At 38.3% G+C, this 15393-nt stretch overlaps 2 protein-coding genes across 2 annotated transcripts; both read left to right on the top strand.

Moving 5' to 3' along the window:
- The first annotated feature begins 2445 nt into the window (after positions 1-2445).
- Positions 2446-4205, top strand: si:dkeyp-75b4.8 (lipopolysaccharide-induced tumor necrosis factor-alpha factor homolog). Its single transcript, XM_053339821.1, has 4 exons — positions 2446-2590; positions 2679-2822; positions 3817-3997; positions 4100-4205. The coding sequence occupies exons 1-4, from the start codon at positions 2446-2448 to the stop codon at positions 4203-4205; spliced, it is 576 nt and encodes a 191-aa protein (XP_053195796.1).
- A 2178-nt stretch (positions 4206-6383) lies between these two features.
- zgc:136472 (uncharacterized protein LOC678514 homolog) lies at positions 6384-15012 on the top strand. The gene is made up of 11 exons (XM_053339698.1): positions 6384-6676; positions 7607-7807; positions 9931-10055; positions 10197-10334; positions 11028-11135; positions 12146-12268; positions 12399-12596; positions 12691-12811; positions 13743-13924; positions 14673-14762; positions 14879-15012. Exons 1-11 carry the CDS (start codon positions 6496-6498, stop codon positions 14960-14962), a joined length of 1551 nt encoding a protein of 516 aa, XP_053195673.1. The 5' UTR covers positions 6384-6495; the 3' UTR covers positions 14963-15012.
- The last annotated feature ends 381 nt before the right edge of the window (positions 15013-15393 follow it).

The raw sequence follows: 15393 nt of genomic DNA, 5'->3' as shown, positions 1-15393 counted from the left end.
AGCGAGTGCATTTGTGACAGGTAAAGAGGGCTGGTTTTCCGTCTGTGGGAAATAAAATGTTTCTAATTCCTGAGAAGAACAGGTTCAACAAGCTGTGATGTCACGACTGTCACAATCATGGTACGTGTTTCCTCCTGCCAGCCGAGCTTCCTTATTTGTCCAAGGTAAGACCACTGCTCTGATATCCTACACATCACAATGTTTAATTGGTGACGGGATACATGCTACTCTTTTGCTTTTCGTGTACAGTATTGGGAGTGAGTGTATGAGGGGAGAGGCAGGTCTGAACCTGTGGGGATCAGATACCAGAGCTGGCTGTATCTTGTTTACATAAGAGGAGAAGTCTCATGTGAGCTAGGATGACTTGGCTACATTCAGCAGGTGTGTTTAATGGCTGATACAGTTGGCTTCGGGTGTTGTGTTGGCACGAAAACACATGTGGTGAAGTGGAGAAGCCTGATTCAGGATTGTGTGCATTCAATGTGCTCCACTGTCATGACACGGTGTTTACACTAAGTGTAAAACTGAGCATTTGGTTCCTGTTAAAGTGGTGGTAAAAGGAGGTTTTCTCTTCATCTACTTTATTTGTATTAATGGACATAGAAAGCTCTGGATTTTACAGTTTTAGTACACTAAATAGGTCAACACAAGGAGATGAAATTGCTGATACCATTTAATAAATTGTTTAACTTTTAAAGTAGTCGACTACAATGCAGCTCCAGTGTTTAAAAGCTACACTGAGATAAAGGACTACCTATCTTTGTACTAACTAGAATGCCGCAGTGTGTGTGATGTTTTGGCACTCACTTTAAACTCTGTGCTGCTTATTCATCAGTCCACACTAATGAATACATAATGAGCTGAAGCATACATTAAACTGTTTAATCTGAAGCAGTCGAGCGAGGAGATGATCCGAGAAAATCAAATCTGGGAGACTGAGATCACATTACTTACGACACTGAGAAATGATTCACTGACTTTGTACTTCTCAATCTTCCTCTGGTGTCAACACACACTGGGCTTGGGGCTAAATTGAGACAGCAGTGACAGCTCAGGATATTTTCTTAACATCACCATACTAAAGAATATTATTGCTTTGGATAATCTGCAACTGACTCTGGATTTACATGAAAATACACATTGTGAAGTGTACCATGAGAGATACAGATTTGTATTGCAGTAAGTGCAGTAGTACTTGAGGGAAAAAAAGCATTGCAGTATACTGTATGGGGGTTTTGGTCATATCTTCTGATGTTTGAGCCACAATGTGCAGTTTTCATGTGATTCGAGCATATTTGAAATTGTAGTTTTTATTTGTAAAAGGAAATTTAAAAATACAGTTAGTCTATGTGTTGCTTTCAGCTCTTTCATTCCCACTGTCCTGTGTTGGAACCACTGTGGTAGGGCGGCTGTGATACTGATCCACAGAGGTGCCCTGTCATGCTTCTGACTAAATTACAATGTTTTCTGTCAACATAATGAGGATATGTTTTTAAAATAGACATATCAGGCTTTTTGTGGTTTTTTGTTGTTTTTATGTTGTTATGATGCGTTAAAAATAGCCAAAGATCCAAAACTTGAGGTGAGCATATGTCAAAAAGCTCCCTGGAAGTCAAAAGCCAGTTCTTCAACCTGCTCTAAACCATTCACTACTATCACTACTTCCTCTGTGCTTTTTAACATATTTGAGTACTTCCTCTTGTGAGTGGACAACACAAACAACCCGGGAAACAATCTTAGCAACAAAGGCTATGCACTGCATGACTGTTTGTGGGGATGAGTGATCCAACTATCGTCATCACAAAACTTCAGATTAGATTCAAGCTCAATCATCTTCAGATGTATGTGAGAAGTTTCCATTTAGAGTATAGTTTGAGAAAAAGAAGTGAGATCCTGCTACTACTGTTGGTTTACGTAGCCTCTCCAGCTGATGGGCAGCGTTCAGGAGCTAACCATTCAGAACAGAGCGGGCTCACCTGGAGGCGGGCCTCAAAAAGTCCTAGGTTAAAAAAGTTTTAGACAGAGGTTGAACTGAGGGGCTGTATAAAGGGCCAGCATGAGATAAATAAGGTTAATATAGACCTGGAAATGTGCATGATATGTCCCCTTTAATTAACGTGTTGAGTAAAATATGACAAGTTTTTTTTGTCTCCACCAAAATGTCCAATAATCACTGGTAGGAGACCAGGTCATACAGACAGACTTTGAGAAAAAAACATGTTTTAATGCGTGGATCTGCCCCGTTTCAAGAAAATTACATAAGGTTGAAATAAGGCGTAATTTTCCTGAAACGGGGCAGATCCACACATTAAAGACTATAAATTAGAAAAACACTCCTCTCACAAACAACTCCTTCTCCTCTTCTCCTCGTGTTTGCTAGCCTTATCTACACTGTCTTGTTTTTCTTTTCATCACTAGCATCCTGTTTGACTGGATGATCTGCTGATGGACCCCCCGTCGTATGAGGAGGCCAATCTCCACCCTTCGGCTTTGGCCTCAGAAGCATTCAACTTTCGCCCTCCTCCTTCCTACGACGCCTCCTTCCCCTCCCCCTCCCCCTCAACACCTCCTCCCACTTATGGAGAGGCCGGTAAAATAACATCTCACTGTTCTCTCTTTCCCATTAATTGTCTCAGCTCATCAGGTATAAGTGGGTTTATTAGTGCTTTTATTTGTAGTTACCGTCCTGCCAGATCAATTTCCTGTCCTGACGCCACCCACTGTGCCAACCCCTGTGCTGACCACTCAGCCGACCCCTGTGCTGACCACTGTGCCAACTACTGTGTCTTCAATTGGAGTCATAACCCATCAAGTAACACAAGGTATTAACATTATGACATCTCAGTTAGTCCCGTTAATAACACACAGTACATAGAAACCATAGATATATACACATAGATGCCACATCTGGGCTGTGTGACACATCCCAGCTGCTGTTATATTAGATTATATATAGGCTAGTAGAGAATACCAGACTTTTGTGCTGCGAAAGCCAAAATTAAGGCACAAGGAATATTAATCTTTGAAGGACTTTTTTATTGTGATGTTATGAAAAAGAACAAATGGTGCTTTTATGTTGACTAAACTCATTTAAGATTATGACTAAACTGACAATGATCATAAATATGCAGCCCACAACTCTCATTTTCCTGCTGTCTATGGAGTAATTTACATTTATGGTTATGACTAATTTTTAAAAAATGATCATAATATCCATTTAGCAATGCATTATGAACACAGAATATATTTGTAAAGTAGGTACAAAATATAAACTCAACCTATATAGCCTACTATTACTTTGCATTAAACATTATTTAGTAGTATTTTGTTATTTAGAAAAACATCTGTTGATCATCAAAGTATTCTGTATTGCACATAAATGTCAAATACTTGTGATAAACCAAGCTTCTGGAGAATAAAATTATTGATAATTCAGTGACTTATGACAGCTGTAAAAGCAGATAGACCCTACCTACAATATTCTTGTATGACTGCAGAGGTGTGACGACTCCATACCAGGGTTATTTAGTCAACTAAAACTAAATAAAAACTAAACTAAAACTACTTAATCACTTGTTAAACGAACTAAAACTAAAAAAGTAAAAATAAAAAAAGCAAAAAAAAAAGCACACTGAAAAACTAAATCAAAATAAAAACTAATGAAAAATTCAAAACTGCCTTGCTCCATACACACCAATAGCACCCAATGTGGCATCTACATGTATATATCTATGCATAAAAACAAACTTTACTTTGCTTCCCTCTTTCGTGTCTTCATTTTGCCCCTCATCTGTCCTCTCCCTCTCTGACTGCCAGTTGGTGTCACACCTCCACTCACGTCCCAGCAACAGCCCAGTCCAAGTGCCTCAGTGTTAAACCTGCGAGACATCCCTGGTTTGGTACAATGCCCGCACTGCCATCAGGTCGTCACCACCAAAGTCACATACCAACCTGGGAAGTCTGCCTGGTGCGCGTGTGTACTTTTCACAATGATAGGGTGAGACAAACAAATACACAACACATTAACATCTAAAGTCAGAGTGCTGAAACAGCTTTAACAACGTCTCATCTACTTATCATATTTTATTATGTGTTCTAGGTTGGTTTGTGGTTGCTGTCTGATTCCTTTCTTTGCACATGGGATGCAAGACGTACATCACTCCTGCCCGCAGTGTGGAAAGCATCTGCACATATTTATGAGATGACACATTAAAATCTTACAAAATCTTATCATTTACATAGTTTTGCAACAAAATAGCTGAGGACACTGCTTCACATGGAGGAAAACAAACAGTGGAAAAAGAAAAGTGTATTCAGCCATATTTAGAAATACTGATTTTACAGGTGGACAGTGGATTACTGTATACTGACACAAGTGGATTACACTACAGGACTGCTTTGAAAAGTTTCCATGGACTTTTTGATGCTTGTCACAGAAATCATCACCTGCTGTTGTTTTTTTGTTTTGTTTTTATTTTTCTGTCTCTATGAAAGGTAATAGACGCCTTTCAAACCTACAGTAGGTGAGTATTTAATGATTAAAAGAAAATAATTTTAGGTGCATTTCTAATCATATCCTCTTTCTGGTGGTTCCTCGGGCTGACATTTAGCATATTTGAGAGTGTCATATATTCTCCTCTTACTCTAGAAGAATCAGGCGTACAAGCATTTCTAAAATACATGGAAGAAAAACCAACAGAAACACATTTGAGGAGGAAGATGAGGGAGAACATATTTATGCAGAAAGCACCACTTTAACACCTGTTAGCAGCAGGTTTAATAGAGCACAGTCAGACTAAAGTGACAGATGGGTCATTTACGATTTAGGGATTTTAATAAATGGTAAAAATGGTATAAATCATTTTCTATTGACTATTAAGAAGGCAACTTATTGCAATATGAATGCCCGACATGTTTTTCTTGGCTAAAGCAGACGGAGTGTATGTAAAACATATTAACTTAACTTTTCTGGTCTTTACTATCACACATACTAGTTTCTAAACTGATTTTTATTATTTCTATCATAGTATAGACCTACCACAAGCTTCTGCTCTACCAATTCAAGGCACATACAATTAAACAACCCACCTTAACCATCCTAACAGGGTGTTAAAGACTCTGTATCTCTTGGTGCACATTGTCTGTTTAAGGGCAAACAAGCTGTGATTTATTTTTTTGACACACTTCTAATAATCCATAGTAACTGAGCACACCTGTGTAGGTCTTTCAGGTTCAGTAAGCTTTTGTCACAGCCATCGTTTTGATTTTGACAGTCACACACAGGTGTTAATAAGCACATAAACGGTGGCTCAGATGTATCCAAGCGTAAGCCATGCCTGTGTGACAGTGAGTCAGCATTCATGATACCAGGAGTCTGAAACTGAAGCTGTTATATGCAGTTCAGCCGTCATTCATTTAATTATTAACACCTGATTAACCACCTTTCCAGCTGTGACATGCAAAATCACAGCTGGATCTAAACAACAAAACTGGAAAACAGAGGAGTGGAAACTGCTGCCACTCAAACTGATTTACACAAGAACAAAACTCAATTTAAATGTTTAAATGTTTTCTGAAGCTATTTGTTTGCATCAGTAATGATTGCATATATTTGAGTAATACAGGTCTGTTTTTATTTTCAGTCACTCAAACTTGTCAATTGTCCAAAAATATGCAGATTGTGTCTCTAACTTGTCTTTAGTGGTGAATACTTCAGCATGTCACATGTGTAATGCACAACTTTAGTCAATTACACTTGTTATATTGTTTACAGACTAACTCTCTGCAAGAAAACACATACAATACATGTTTCCAGGATGTTAAACTACTCCTTTAATGATGTAAGATATAGACTGTTATAGACTTGATGTGAATGCTACTGTAAGTATAGAAAACTGGGTGAAGGTTGGTTGGAGGATACAGCAGCACCTGTACTGCTGGGTCTACAATATGCACCGCAATGCAATGACTGACTAATGAGCCTTCTGTACCTGCTGTTATACTTTCTTTTTTTATTGTCAAAATGTTTTATTATTTATCATTCTATCATGTTGATAGAGAAATAAAACCGGTCTTGAATACTTAAAATGCTCTGATCTTATTGTAATAACTGCTAGTACTAGAACTGCTAGATGCACAATGTATATGTGAGAGATTGTGAGAGTGTGCATGGTTTTATGTTTCCATTTTGACCTTGTTCAAAGCTAACAATGTTAGGCAAAGGGCACAGAGATATTAGTGATATATTCTTGATATGACCAGCAGCCAATAGGAGAGATACAGCAGGGCTCAGATAGGGAAGTTAATCAGCTACAGACTGGTGGGTTATAGTCAGTAGATAACAAAAGCATTCACAACTACCAGCTCAGTACTGACCCACACACACACACACACACATACACACACACTTATCAAGCCGTCATTTCACCACTCCCTCCATACATTCCCGTCAAGCGTCTTCCAGTGTCCAGTTTGTCAGTCTGCGGGTGAAGCGACATGGGGAGACTGTTGCTGCTGGGGGTGACGGCCTTCTGTCTCTGTGTGTTTGTCGGCGCTGACACACAACCCGACCGACAGGAAGACAAATCTCTCCCAGAGAAGGATGGAGTTTTGCAGTTGAAGAAGGGAAATTTCAGGAGGGCGCTGAGACAACATAAGCAGCTGCTGGTGCACTTCTGTAAGTTACACACAGAGACTCACATAATTTGAGCTTTATAAACATAATAATGATAAAAACTTATTTGTATATAGCACCTTTCATACATTCAAATGCAGCTCCAAATGCTTTCAGTATTGCATTTAATACCAGGACTGTCCAAGTTATTGAGGAACCGTGTTGCTTTAGGATTAATTATCAACATTTGCAATTATTCTATCACAGTAATTGATAATGAGTGAAAGAAAACCTGTCCGTAGTTTACAAGGACAGTATATTATAAGTATGAGCACCACTAGCTCGGCCTTTAAGGTAAATGCAACACACTCAAATGTGGACAAATCACCAAAATTTACCCTACAGCACAACTGAATATGTTTGAGAAAGTTGTGGCAATTCCTTCTCATCTTTTTTCTGCTTATTTGAGTGAAAGAAACTGTAGCTGGCACCATCAGAGCTGAGTCACGTCTCTACAAGAGATAAGTCTAATTGAGAGCTCAAATCATTCATTATAAAGGACTTTGTGGTGATCCTACATTAAGTAAAACCATGTTAGATTTAGATAAGGCTGGCTGCTAGTTGAATATTGGATTTCTGAGATTATTCTGTCTATGTAATCTTTTTTCCACGTTGTAATCTTTGACTACTTATTGGAATTATGGACATTGAAAGCATCTAGGAACAAGAGTCGTAGTGAGTCTATACCTGAATCAGATGATGGCAGTGGTGTCGGAAGAAGTCGTCTGGACATGTGGCAGGGGATAATCAAACTGTGGGAGTGTTAAAAACTAATAATAAAATATGTTGTGTGTTAAAATCTGTGCACCCAGTCTTTACCTGCGTGTTTATTAAACTTATGAATTACAACTGTAAGTCTTCAGATGGCCTCTATATCTATATATCATCATATTTATACTCACTTGCTGTGTGTGTTTGTTTCCATCTGTGTAGATGTTCCTCTAACTGGAGACGGCCTTCGTATATCAGCAGCGTTTGAAGGAGCTGCTGCAGAGCTTCAGGGGTCAGAGGTCAAACTGGCAGTGATTGATATAGCACAGGAGAAGGACCTGGCTAAAGAACTCAATGCGACAGGCTTCCCAGACATCAGGCTGTACCTCTCTGGAGATAAAAACAAGCCTGTGCAGTGCCCAGGTACGTATAAATGAATCAGATATGTCAAATACATTCATACGTTGATATAAATGATTATAGCAGGGGCGATTCTAGGATTAGATCTTTAGGGGGCTCAGCTCCTAATGAGAATTTGACATACAATGACCTGCAAGTGTTAAAACCCCCTTCTAAATTAGCCTACTCAATTCACTGTATAATGTAGATTAAAAGAAGAAATATTAATACATAGTTGAGTGGTTTACTATATTGTATAATGACAATGGTTCAGGATAAACAGTCACAGATTTCTACACAGAGGACCCTAAGATAGTTAATAATGAATCCTGAAGGAAAGACAATATTAATGACAGAACTATTCAAAGTACATTAAACCTGTACAGTAAACGTGTAGCATGTAATTGTTTGTCCCATCTCTAACAGACAGGCTCGCAAAATAACTAAAGTTGTATAAAATTATCTTTTTTTTGTTTTAGGGGTGCTGACATCAAATTTAGGGTTGCTTGAGTGCCCGTAAAAAGGCTCTAAAATCACCACTGTATTACAGTATGAAAAATCTGCTTCAGTGTCAACATGGACATCTTGTCTATTATTTTAAGACAGATTTGAACCCATCCTTTAATTGCAGCCTGGTCTCAGACAGCTAAAAGTTTCGTTTAGCTCTTGTGGATGAGAACAAATGAGCCAATCAGAGTTAACTTGCTTACCTAAGATGAGTGTGCTGCTAACTGAGATCTGAATCCAGTGGATACGATGTGGTATAATTATTATGATTGCTTGGCTGTGAAAAGTGTCATAAGTGTAACTTCATCTCAACTGCTTAAGGACACAAAATAAATTTAGTATGAGCTGACAGTTTAATCACTCATCATGATGTGCATGCAACCATCTAATAAATACAAATACAATATGCACATGATCTCATTCCATGCAGACTATCAATATTAGCAAACAGTCTGAACATATTGGCTTTAATAGAGTAAAATCTGGATGAAGAAGGGCTGTGACTGACAAATCAGCTAATTTGCCAACTAGCTTCCAAATGTTAGCGATGACATCTTGCCAGCAAATTACCATCTGTTGCTTGGTCAAACTGGCACAATATTCAACAAATATCTTCATAATTGCTTCAATTATTTGTGCTCTCCTTTGTGCTCAGTTTTAATAAAATGCAGCCGGGCTTGGCTGTTAAATGTCCATGTTTTTATATTAATAATTCTCTTTGTCCTGATTCTGCAAAACAAAAAACTTGGTGGTGAATTCTTTATTTTATTCCATCAGGACACTTCATCATGTACCATAGCTTATTTATGAGGCAAACTGCTCAAATATGGAGCCCAGGAGGGGCCATAGAGGAAGAAAATAACCAATTCTTTGCATGAATATGGAAGCTTTAATAATTAAATGGGGACATGAAATGCTAAATTAAGAGCACAAATTTGTTTTCGTGTTTTTTCCAAGGCCCCTCCTGCGTTCTGTGCTTAACTTATCCTGACTGTATGCTGATATTTTAGCTTTTGTGTCAACTGAAAGTATTATTATAAAAGCTGTATGCATATCTCTACTGCCAAATCAGATCCCACTGCCACAGAAGAGCTAATATTAGGCTGAATATCAAACTACTTTAAAGAAATAGTGTTGACATTTTAGGAAATTCACTTATCCACTTTACTGAAGGTTAGATGAGAAGATCAGTTTCATTTTCATCTTTGTCAACTTTAGCATAAGGACATAAGGAAGCAGGGGGAAACACTGGCTTTCTTCAGAGTTATAAAATATGCCAACTAACACCTCTGAGGCCCATTAATTAACACAATATCTCCTCATTGTCTAATCCTGGAGTCTTGTTGTCATGTGAGGTTACCAGGCAACCAGCTGAGACTGCAGGTGCGTCAGGGAGTAGTGACGTTATGTAACTTCCATCATGTGTCCTTCTCAGACACATAATGTGTTAATTAGTGAGATTTAGAGGTGTTAGGAAGTGTATTTCTCAACTTTAGAGAGATGGAATTTATCTTCTTTTCTACATCCTGACAAGAAAGAAAAGTTTTCCTAAAATCTGAAACTGTTTCTGTTGAATCTGTCTTTCTTTGGGCACAATATTGAAGGTGCAAATCATTTGTTTTTCCTGGATTGTGGTTAAGTTCCTGAGAGCTCATCTTCCATTGTGACCTGGCTAAAAAGGAGAGCGGGGTCTGCTGCCGATCTCATCGCTGATCTTAGTGAAATAGAGGCCTTGGAGGAGCTGCAAGTGGTCGGATTCTTCAAGGTGAAAACCAGCTGTTTCATTTTCATTTTCCTCTCATTGGTGCTGGACTGAGTCTCTGAACAACTGTGTGTCTGTGTGTGTGTCTGTGTCTCTGCGTGTGTGTGCCTGTGTCTGTGTGTGTGTCTGTGTCTCTGCGTGTAGGAGCTGAACAGCGAGTACGTCCAGGTGTTTTATGAGGCGGCAATCAACCTTCCTGATATCAACTTCTCTGTGACAGAAAACAGTGAAGTCGTCAGCAAATATGGTCTCACACATGATGTTGTAATGCTGCTAAAAAAGGTACACACACACACACACACACACACACACACACACACACACACACACACACACAGATAAACAGAAACACAACCTACTAAATCACTCTTTAAAAGCCTTTGCTCAAAGTTTTATGTTTCCAGTTCTACAATGTTTTACTTTTTAACATTTCATTTTATTACATTTGTGTATTTCATTCTATTTTATTCTTCTATAACTTTTATTAATTTTTGGTGCTGAATAGTTTAAGCACTTTGTTGCACTGTTTTAAAAGGTGCCATATTCAGTTACAGTTGTCCACACACAACCCTGAATTTTTCACTTTGTCCCTCCATTCCTCAAATACGGAAAAATAATCATACATAACTGAGTTTAGGTGATGTCATCACATCTGCAATTTTAATAAGCTAAATAGATGTAAGCACAGACCATGTATATACATATAAGATATAGCTTTATCTGGTCTATGGAAGTAAACAACCCCTCGTGTAACTGCAAGCATGCTGCACGACCGAACATCGACACACGTGGTTCATATGTTCATTTTTATTAACAGTTTCAATAAGAGACTACTTTGGTGGACATTTGGGGTGTAACAGACACCAAAACAAACTGATGTAATGGATGAAGGTATTAAATTTCAGTGGATTATTGCAGTCTCACCTTTATGTTGGTGTGTGTGTGTGTGTGTGTGTGTGTGTGTGTGTGTTGCAGTCTAAGCTTATCCAGGCTTACAAAATGATGCCTGAGACATCTAAAGAGGAGCTGATCATCTTTATCACCGTCTACCAGATGGATCCAGTCACTGAGTATACTGGAAAGGTAGTGTTGCATGCGTGGTACATTTTCACATATAACTGCTCTGCTGCACAGCGATGGCAGCTTGGATCAATTCTGGGTCTTATTTACAAATATTTACTTTGCACAAATATAAACGTAATACTTGGAAAAATGCTTCCATATTTGAAGTGAAACTCAACTCTAAAGCTAGTATCAAAAATGTTTGAATGGTGGCTGTTAAAGGGCAGGTTCACAATTCACAATTCACAATTCACAATTCACAGTCAGGTGCCCAAATGAACATTAACACATGTTTTTCTTGCTGTGATCATTCCTCCTGTTCATTAAGAGATCCTTTTATAATGCAGTTTCAATGCAAGCGATGACAAAATCCACAGTCCTCCTTCTGTGCAAAAATGTATTTAAAAGTTTATCTGAAGCTAATATGAATCTTCAGCAACCTGAATCAGTCAAATCAAGTAGATATTATTCAGCATTATAGTCTTTTTAATGCCAAAGTCCCTCTTTTTGTTATTATTACAAAAAATACTAGTATGTTTTTCCCATTCATTACATCATTACATTGTAAACACAGTAAAAAGGACTCCTCTAAAATATATGTAAAGGTTTCTAATATTATATGATATAACAACATACACACAATATTGTTTTAAGTTAGACTTGGAAAATTGTGACTCTAAACTAAAATGTTAATTACAATGGATTCTTGGTGACAAGCAGTTTATTTAGGTATAATTGGAGGATTTGGTGTGCTTCTTCTAGAAATGGAAATTTTGGAGCTATGTATTTTTTTATACAGTATAACAAACAACTGTGACAGACTCAACTGTATAGTATATATTTATCAAACCACTCAGTGATCCATCATGTCCTGTGTGAAAGCCTCTGCATTATGTTTCTCTATTTATCTTTTTTTGGGTCAACTGTGTGTACATCGAGCAAATGCATCAAAACCACTTTTACTATAAAGTATAATCATTTCCTATATATTGTTAATATATATGTATTTATATAATTTCCCTCTCTTGCAGACAGCCACTCAGATCTTAACATCGCCTGTATTAAACCACGCCATCCTGTTTGTCAATAAAAGCTCCGACTTTAAAGACATCTACTCTGCCTTTAATAGTGCTGCAGAAGCATTCAGGCTGAAGGTAGAGATCTCACACACACACACACACACACACACACACACACATAAACACACACATAAACACATAAGCACATTATAATACATATTAAGATGATCTTCACCTCTGTGTGTGTGTGTGTGTGTGTATTCAGATTTTATTCGTGTTGGTGAACGTCGATGAGCCCCGTAACGGCAGGGTGATGGAATACTTCAAGGTACGAGAGTTTGAGGCTCCTCTCATCCGTTTGGTCAACCTGACAGATCATGTGACCTACCACCTGCCCTCTGACACTCTGGATGTAACGACCATAAAGGAATTCTGCCAGTCGTACCTCGATGGCAATGCCAAGGTACCTTAAACTCACATCTGGTGTGTGATACATGACAGAAACTGTGTTTGTGTGTTGCTCTGACGTGTTTATCATGTTTGTGTGAATGTAACAGCCAAAACTGCAGAGTGAGCCGATACCTGAAGGATGGGACAAGCAGCCGGTGAAGGAGCTGGTGGGAATGACGCTGGAGAAAGTCGCCTTTAACCCCAACAGGACTGTTTTTGTTATGTTCTGTATGTAAACACACTTTTCATGAGCGTTACACACTTCCCAGTCAAAAGAGATAGAGTAATTTATAGGTCGAAAGGTCACGGTTTAATAGAAATTGATAGTTTTGTTTTTTTTTTAACATATAATACACAGATATGGAAAAGGCACATAAACACCTTAAAAAAAACACCCACAGATTAGTCCAAAAAAAACAGCAAATAGGTCAAAGGAACACATTTGCACCATCCCCTAAATTGATAGTTTTTATGCAAACATGTCGAAGTAATGTGTAACAATTTCAACAGCATTTGAATTAACTTTAAAGTTGCTCTAATCAATATTTTCACATTAACCAGGGTTTAAAATTAACTTATTTTCTACTGATCAAATGGCTTGTAAATGTTCAAATTTTAGCAGCCACTCAATTCAGATTACCACTGGTTTTATTTCGGCTGATAAGTGGAGCAAATCTACTAGCATATTTTATCAGCATTTGGCTATTGCTACTTTCAAGTCCTATTATTAACCATAGATAAAATGCGTACTGTGTTAAAAGATACTTGTAGTGATGAACCCACAGAGAATTATCACCGGACTCTGCAGCTTTATGAAGCATTTTAACATCTGTAAACTCACACTCACCACTCTCATCAACACTGTTTTAGAAAGCAGCTCTCACAGCCCCACAGTTCGTTACCCCTCCAGTACTTAACAGCAAACAGACAAAGTAGAGATTAGCTAGTGAACCCCTGCAAAAAATTCCCCCGAAATATCAGATTGTTTCCCAACAGGTCACACTGTTACAATTACCAGCTAACTTCACATTGTTCCCTTATACCAATATATATCAGTACGTACTGTGCTGGTACACTATAAGTAAAAAAAAAAACACAGTAAATTGTGAATAATAAGATTGTACATTGTGGGTTATAATCAGTCTCTATCTATTTTCAGATCAGCCCTACAGTCAGGAGTCCCGCGCTCTGTTCCCGCTGTGGGAGGAGCTAGCTAAGGCCTACAAAGAGAAAGAGCATGTGGTCATTGCTCGCATGGATGCCTCAGCCAACGACATCAACTTGTCGATGCAGGGACGATACCCATCGCTCTGCCTCTTTCCTGCTCTACATGCAGAGAGGGTATGAAAATTTTAGAGTTAACGTGTGATATCTATGATTATTTAGCTAGTTTTGGATGTTTACAACTCAGACGCTACTTATAAAAGTAACACATCACAAAGGGAAACCAGTCTTTGAATACTGTCATCAATTCAAGTGAATCACATTCACTTAGAAATACCGATGAACTCACTCTGTGGAGGCAAATTGATTCTCATTTGCTTACACACAGTTTCTGAACGCGTACCTCATGTTGTCAGAGCTCTACTCTCAAATCCAAAAACACACATGTTCAACTAAAGTGGCCCAAATTTCATCAGAGATTTTGGCTCTCCTTGGCCTTCTTTTTCTTCTTCCTCCCCCTCTTACTCTCTCTCCTCTTGCTATGTTGGCATCCATCGCTCCAAAACAGAAGAGCTCACAAGTGGCCCTTTTACTGCTAAAACTCTGATTGCCAATTGAACAGTGCTGCAACATGTGTTTGCCCATGTGAGGAGTCAGAGGGGAAATTTAAGTTTAACATTTTGAATTGAAGTGCGTTTCATGTGAGCACGATTTTAGTTTTTCATGAAGATTGTGCCAAATGTAGAGTATGTGCAGTGCTTTAACAAATGTGTGTTTGTCTGTAATATGAATATAAATTTGTAAAATTGGTTTGAGGGGGAGTGGAACATGAATTATAGGTTGTGTTAACTGTGTCTGAAGTCCCAGTGTCCCAGGAAAAAACCTGTAATTTAATGAAGTATGTGATCTCTGTGTTTGTTCTCAGATGGTGGTTTACACCGGTAAGCCGGCGCTGAAGGACCTGGTTAAGTTTGTCAATAAAGAGATGGAGAAAGCCAAAAAATACAGAGTTCAGGTAAATTACCTCACACCAACATCACTGTTGTGCTTTGAGTTTGTGTGTTTCACGTGTCCTTTTTAGAGCTGCTTTTGTCTGTTTTGTTAAAAATAGACTTTTCTTTGTGCTTTCAGGAGGATAAAGACAGGAAGAAGTACATCGAGGCTGCAAAAGCTGAAGAGGCAAAAAAGGCTGAGGAAAATAAAGATGAGCTTTAATGCACGAAAAAAGATAGTACAGAGTGTGTGTGTGTGTGTGTGTGTGTGTGTGTGTGTGCGAATGTGTTATTATACATTTTAGTCACCTATTCTCTAGACACAGATTGGATTTTATCTACTTAACCAGGCTGTCGTTAAACATCTGTCCAGTCAAATCCAATAAAGTCTTCAGTTCAAAATTCTGAAATTCTGCCTACAAGATTCATTCATTTTTACTCTGTCTATAATTGAAATTAAAGCAGGCTTTATATTAGCTGATTAAAACATATAATAGGGTTACAGAGGCAGATTGTTTCAGTCTCCATGTTTCCCAACATCAGGAGCAGGTGGAGATGTCAGAAAACAACAGCTGATCGATACCAGCTGTGCCGACTGATTGCATCAATTAGAAAGGCCTAGAGTTAAAGTAAGTGTGCAGAAAGACTAACGAT

This window comes from Scomber japonicus, chromosome 2 (genome assembly GCF_027409825.1).
Source record: "Scomber japonicus isolate fScoJap1 chromosome 2, fScoJap1.pri, whole genome shotgun sequence".
Lineage (NCBI taxonomy): Eukaryota > Metazoa > Chordata > Actinopteri > Scombriformes > Scombridae > Scomber > Scomber japonicus.
Note: the sequence above shows the minus strand (reverse complement) of the source record. Positions and strands in the feature narration are given on the sequence as shown.